Source organism: Mustela lutreola, chromosome 5, assembly GCF_030435805.1.
Source record: "Mustela lutreola isolate mMusLut2 chromosome 5, mMusLut2.pri, whole genome shotgun sequence".
Taxonomy (NCBI): domain Eukaryota; kingdom Metazoa; phylum Chordata; class Mammalia; order Carnivora; family Mustelidae; genus Mustela; species Mustela lutreola.
The window spans coordinates 97,799,483-97,806,561 of NC_081294.1; the positions used below are offsets into that span (position 1 = coordinate 97,799,483).

Genomic DNA, 7,079 nt, shown 5'->3' on the forward strand with positions numbered 1-7,079 from the left:
AGAAGGTGGTTTTCTGGAGGCACTCTGCTACACAACTCTTTGTAGAGGGAAGCTGCTCTGTGCATTGGGCACTGAAGAAACTGCCGACATTTGTGGGAACCTGTTGGTAGTGAAGCTGAGAGTGCCGCAGGAGTCAGCTGGGCATACAGGCTAGAGCCAGGAAGCAAAAGTCTTCCTATAGTGTTTATCCAGCAGCATCTGCTGACCGCTTCAGCTGGCAAAAGTAAAACATTGAAAGACCCAAATCTATTTTCTTAGAAAAATCAAAATGGATGAGCTTGGAATTGATAATTGGCAGAATTAAATGCTTTTTTGGCAGGGGTTGGTGCTGGTGGTGGTAGTAGTTGACAGTAATAGAAATGTGGGAAAGCTGGTACTTAATTTCATTTTCTCATTGAGCTGGTAAATTTTTTTAAGGCCTGTAATAGTATGAAAAGTCTCTCTTCACAGAGCAAACTCTTTTTTACTCTCCTATATATTTATGAAGATGTTTGAGGATGAATTGGAAAATAATGTATATAGCAAGGATTTTAATTATTTACTAGTTTCTGACTTTTAACTTATCATTTGTCCTTTAAAGTTTGCCATTATACTTCTTCAGAGAAATAGTATGCCAAGATATTATTTAAATAAGATTGTAATATAGATGTCCTTCTGCCTGCCAGCCTTTGCTCCCGTACTTTTTTTTTTAAGGCAGAAACAGAGAGAGGGGTAGCAGGCTCCCCACCAGGCAGAGAGCCCAGTGCGGGGCTCGATCCCAGGACCGTATCATGACCGGAGCCAAAGGCAGAGGCTTAACCCACTGAGCCATCCAGGCGCCCCTGTTCCTATACTTTAGCTAGAAAAATTTTTCTCCATCTTAACACTTTTCCACCGGCTAACTCTTTCATTTTTCAACTTTCACTGGTTGGTTCTTCCTCTAGGAAACCTTCCTTGGCTTTTGTAGAGTAGGGTAGGTGCTGTTTTGTGTATGCTAGGATCCTGTGCTCTCCCTGAAAACATCATCTGGGCGATGCCCCTTTAGTTGTACTACCAACATTCCCCCACAGCCACCCCAGGGGAGAGCAAGAAGTGTCTTGTTCACTTCCTTTTTCTTTTTTTTTTAAAGTATGTTCCACACCCAGCATGGAACCGGGTGTGGGGCTTGAAGTCTCAACCCTGAGATCAAGACTTGAGCTGAGATCAAAAGTTGGACACTCAACTGACCGAGGCACTCAAGTGTCTTTGTCTTGTTCCCTACTTTAAATGCCTAGAGTTTAATTAATTACCACATACTTATTATATAATGTTTATTAAAGATTTGTGGAGTGAATACAATGGGAAACACGGTGCTCTTCATTTGATTAGCAGCAGTAGGATCTACTGCCACATCTAGTATACCTCAGACTTCATTTTTATTTTTGTTACAGCTTAGTTTTTTTATGGAATTTGTAGTATTATTTGTATATCTATTATAAACGACCTTGAAATACCTACATCTCACTCTCTTCCAGGTTCCTTTTTTGCCAGGAGATTCAGACCTTGATCAACTAACAAGAATATTTGAAACTTTGGGCACACCAACTGAAGAACAGTGGCCAGTAAGCTTTCATACATGTTCTTTGAAATTTTGTTACGACTCTGATGCTGTCATGTAGGTATTACTTAAAGAAATGTATTCATTTTCTTAAGTTACTAGTAATACATACTTTGAAAAATTTATGTCAAATAGAAAGTTAAAATTGTGGTATACTGTCCAGCCTCCTTTGTACATGTTGCCCTTTCTCCAATCCCAATAATTCCCATCCCAGGGTTTATCACTTTCAGTTTGGTAGAAAATCTTGCTGTGAGGATAAATACACAAGCATATAAACATAGAGTTGCATTTTCTGTCTTTTCTTTAATAAAAATGGGATCATACCATATAATTTTTTTTGCAACCAACTTGCTCTTTTTTTTTTTAAATAAGATTTTATTTATTTATTTAACCGAGAGAGACACAGCGAGAGGGAAAACAAGCAGAGGGTAGTGGGAGGAGAAACAGGCTTCCTGCTGAGCAGGGAGCCTGATGCAGGGCTTGATCCCAGGACCCCAAGATAATGACCTGAGCTAAAGGCAGACGCTTAACTGACTGAGCCACCCAGGCACCCCTCACTTGTTTATTCTTAAAATTGTAATCCTTTAGATTTTCCTTCCTCTTATAGCCCTATCTCCTGAGAATAAATAATAGAAAAGAGACATTTTAATCAGACTTTATCTTCTGATTGAAACTGTGGTATACAAATTTTTTCAAGCTCTGAATAGCTATAGGAGTCTCAGCAGGGGTTAGAGTAACCAGCTTAACCTTGCCGTAGTACCAGAATGGCTAAGTCATAGCAGCGTTCACAGTACAAGGTCTTCTCCACAAGATTACGAATAAACTGGGCCATGGTTCCAGGATGGAAAGTCCAGTGCGCAGGACAGTCACTGAATCTGACCAAATGATTTTTTTTTTAAGTTTTTATTTTTTTATTTTATTTTTTTTAAGATTTTATTTATTTATTTGACAGACAGAGATCACAAGTAGACAGAGAGGCAGGCAGAGAGAGAGAGGGAAGCAGGCTCCCTGCTGAGCAGAGAGCCCGATGAGGGACTCTATCCCAGGACCCTGAGATCATGACCTGAGCTGAAGGCAGCGGCTTAAACTGCTGATCCACCCAGGTGCCCTGACCAAATGATTTTTGACAATGGTGCAAAGCAGTTCGATGGAAATCATTACATTCTCCATTTGACAGTTTTAGTTCTTCATCTGAGAGCTATATGCCTTTCAGTCCCTAAGTTTGAATTATAAATATTTTACAGGACATGTGTAGTCTTCCAGATTTCGTGACATTTAAGAGTTTTCCTGGAATCCCGTTACAACACATCTTCATTGCAGCAGGAGACGACTTGCTAGATCTCATACAAGGCTTATTCTTATTCAACCCGTGTACTCGAATTACAGCGACACAGGTATCTTAGCATATCTTTCTTTTAATAGGAAATACGGGAATCTTAATTCTGGCATAGATAAAATAAAAGTAGAATTTCTTGAGATTTTTTACCATTCTTTAAATACTGTAAAGATGTGTTTTAGTTTTAAGGAATAACAAATTTTATCTTGTCCCCAAGCTACAAGCTGTTCAGACTGGTATTAAATTACATCATGTACACACAACAACAGGAGAATTTACTTTTGTTAAGGAACGTATAAATACATATTTATTTCATAATTAATTGGCTTTCAAGTAGTATACCTAGAGAAGAAAAAATAAGAAGCATTCTGTATTTGTTAAAATAATGGTTGTGCTAAGCTTAATGCCAAAAGTGTTTCGGTTTTTTTCCCCATGAAATGCAGTCCCAATATCCATGCTAATCATTGTCATAGTCAGAAAATGATAATGGGGAAGAAAATAATACAGTTCTTCTTCCTTTCTTTCTTAAAGATTTTATTTTTAAGTAATCTCTATACCCTACATGGGGCTCAAACTCAAAACCCCGAGATCAAGAGCTGCATGCTCTTCTGACTGAACAAGCCAGGCACCCCAAAAATTGTATAATTTTTTTTGTTTTTTTTTAAGATTTTATTTATTTGACACAGCACAAGGAGGGATAGAGGTAGACAGATGGAGAGGGAGAAGCAGGTTCCCTGCCAAGCTGAGAGCCCACCATGCAGCCCTTGACCTGAGCCAAAGGTAGACACAACCAGCTGAGCAATCTAGGCACCCTGTATAGTTCTTGATACAACTTATGCTTACAAGAGATTGAAAGATACTCCAAACAGAACAGACATTGATACTGACCCTTGTTTAAGGGAAATAAGAATCAAACTCAAAAAAAATTAGGGAGACCAAGAATGTCTGCTCTTATAAAAGAAGAGAAAAATGTTACCAAACAAAAAAATAAAAGCCCTATAGATTGGTGGGGCAGGGGCGGAATCAATTTTCTTTGTCTCAAAAATAAGCACAAGACAAAAAAGGACAGTGTCACAAACATTTAAAATTGGGGCAGGGAAATGCAGGAATGCATCACAGTACAATGATTAGAGTTCATAAAGTAAGACTGATTAAAATGAAATGTCCCAAGTCTTCATATTTAACAAACCATGTTAATGTACATTATACCAAGGATTCAAAGGGATTTTTTTTTTTCACTTAAGTTTATTATAAGCTACCAAATCATTGTCTAATGCATTTCTTTCTTTCTTAATTTTTTTTTTAAGATTTTATTTATTTATTTGTCAGAGAGAGAGAGCACACAAGCAGGCAGAGTGGCAGGCAGAGGCTCCCTGCGGAGCAAGGAGCCCAATGAGGGATTCGATCCCAGACCCGGGGTTCATGACCTGAGCTGAAGGCAGCAGCTTAACCAACTGAGCCACCCAGGCGCCCCATAATGCATTTATTTCTATAGGCCATCTGTTTTTGGCAGTATATAATGCTACATTAATACATATATACTAGATATTTTACCATCAGAATTTCTTTTCTGATTTCAAACAAATATCTCATTATTACCTTTCCACCTTTATACATATACTTATTACCTCCATCAAAAGAAACTTGAGACTAGGTCACATTATCTAGAAAGTTGTTTTCCTTAGTAGTAAAACTCAAAATTTATAGAAAAATACTAATTGTGACAACTTATGTGTGTTTTATTGTGATAGAATGCATTTTTATTTTATTTTATTTTATTTAGATTTTATTTATTTATTTGACAGACAGAGATCACAAGCAGGCAGAGAGGCAGGGGGAGAGAGAGAGGGGGAAGCAGGCTCCCTGCCGAGCAGAGAGCCTGATGTGGGGCTCGATCCCAGCGTCCTGGGATCAAGTCCCACATCGGGCTCCTGCTTCTCCCTCTGCCTCTGCCTGCCATTCTGTCTGCCTGTGCTCGCTCTCTCCCCCTCTCTCTCTCTGATAAATAAATAAAATCTTTAAAAAAAAAAAATTTAAAAAAAAAAAAAGATTTTATTTAGGGGTAGGGGTGCCTGGGTGGCTCAGTGGGTTAAAGCCTCTGACTTTGGCTCAGGTCATGATCCCAGGGTCCTGGGATCGAGCCCCACATCGGGCTCTCTGCTGGGCAGGGAGCCTGCTTCCCCCTCTCTCTCTTTCCCTACCTCTCTGCCTGCTTGTGATCTCTGTCTGTCAAATAAATAAATAAAATCTTTAAAAAAAAAAAAAGATTTTTTTTTATTTATTTGACAGACAGAGATCACAAGTAGGCAGAGAGAGAGGAGGAAACAGGCTTCCCGCTAAGCAGAGAGCTCGATGTGGGGCTCGATCCCAGGACCCTGGGATCATGACCTGAGCCGAAGGCAGAGGCTTTAACCCACTGAGCCACCCAGGCACCCCTTAGAATGCATTTTTAAAAACATGTTCTGGCTCGTGCATATCTGTCTTAAAGTTGGAATGAGATAATGTTCCTTTCTTAGATCTCTGATATCTCAGAATTAGTTTAATTTACTTATGGAACTTCTTGATTTGGAAGAAATACTGTAGAAATTGAACTCTTTTGAAGTTAGGAATCTCTAAATTATTACTGCAAATAATAGAATGTGGGAGGAAATGCTTGAAAAGTTTATATGGACTTTTTTATATTCCTGAAAGGATTTTCCAAAAGGAATATTGTGGCTATAGGATACAAATAAATTATGAATTTGACTAGTTTATCATTTAGAATAAAACTATTTTTATTGGGAAAAAAAAACACAAAATTATTTTTTTTTAATTTTGGACCAAAGTAAAGGAAATACTGTATCATAGAACACCTAGCAGGTAGAATATAGAAATAACATTGTGCAATTCCTTCCAAGTAAAATTTTTAATAATTTGCAGTGGATTGTTGGATTTTAACACATTGTTTCCAACCTTTTGCATCATTAAAAAAAATTTATTTTCAGGAATTTATTTACATGATTTGGAATTTGAATACATATAGATGTTGTGACAAACTTTGAAGTTCTTTTTAAGTATGTTTCTCTCTTTATGTGTTGAACTATAGAGCCCCTAAAGTGTAGAGAGCTGAGTTATACCATGTCTTACTAAGGATTTTTCATATTTAGTATTTTGTACAATGTCTTATTAAGGATTTTTCATATTTAGTATAGGCTGTTTAACTGAGGAAAAGTTAGAAGGTAGTGTCTTTTTTTTTTTTTAAGGTTTTATTTATTTATTTGACAGACAGAGATCACAAGTAGGCAGAGAGTCAGTCAGAGAGAGGGGAAAGCAGGCTCCCTGCTGAGCAGAGAGCCCCATATGATGAGGGGTTTGATCCCAGGACCCTGAGATCATGACCTGAGCTGAAAGCAGTAACCCACTGAGCCACCCAGGTGCCCCTGTAGTGTCTTTTTCTTACGGTAATAGAATTACCCGCTGATCTTAAGCTATTATATATTTATTTATAGTAGTTTGCTCATCTAAACTCTTGAAATCAATTTCGTTTTGGAAGTGGGGTATTCATATAGTGTTTTTAATATTCCCAACAATTCTGGAAGTTAGATTTTCTTAATAACAGTATCTTCCATTTTTCAAGGCATTGAAAACTAAGTATTTCAGTAATCGGCCAGGGCCGACACCTGGATGTCAGCTGCCAAGACCAAACTGTCCTTTGGAAACTTTAAAGGAGCAGTCAAATCCAGTTGTAGCAACAAAACGGAAGAGAACACAGGCCTTAGAACAAGGTAAAACTTCCATTTTCATAAGAAATGAAATGAATTCAGAAAACTCCAAGTAGGTAGTATATAGCTAGTGACCGAGGGGCAGCTAAGAAATGTAGATTGTGAGCTATTTCGTAAGTGTGGTAGAGAATGTGGTATTTTAGCAATATTTGTTTCCACTGAAAATAATTAAATCAAGCTTTTTAAAAGGATATGGGCTCTTTTGGAGTATACATCAGAGTTGCGAGAACTTACTAGTATGTACCTTATTTTCTTTTAAGTTTTTATTGATGTATTGTATGCTTATTGTTAAATAAGTATTACTAGCAAACCAAAGCAGGTAAAATGAATGTAGTTGGAATGCAGTGACTGGTTAGAATTGCCTTAAGATTAAATGTGAACAACCTCGTTTTTTTTTTTCACCTAG

The 7,079-nt window shown here is 37.6% G+C and overlaps 1 protein-coding gene across 2 annotated transcripts in view; it reads left to right on the forward strand.

The window, feature by feature from the left end:
• The window catches only part of CDK7 (cyclin dependent kinase 7), a 36,402-nt gene that overhangs the window by 27,059 nt on the left and 2,264 nt on the right, over positions 1–7,079 (forward strand). For both annotated transcript variants that reach the window (XM_059175164.1, XM_059175165.1), the window contains 3 exons: positions 1,494–1,580; positions 2,821–2,970; positions 6,529–6,676. In XM_059175164.1, coding sequence (XP_059031147.1) covers positions 1,494–1,580; positions 2,821–2,970; positions 6,529–6,676 — 385 coding nt within the window. The remainder of the gene's footprint in view (positions 1–1,493; positions 1,581–2,820; positions 2,971–6,528; positions 6,677–7,079) is intronic.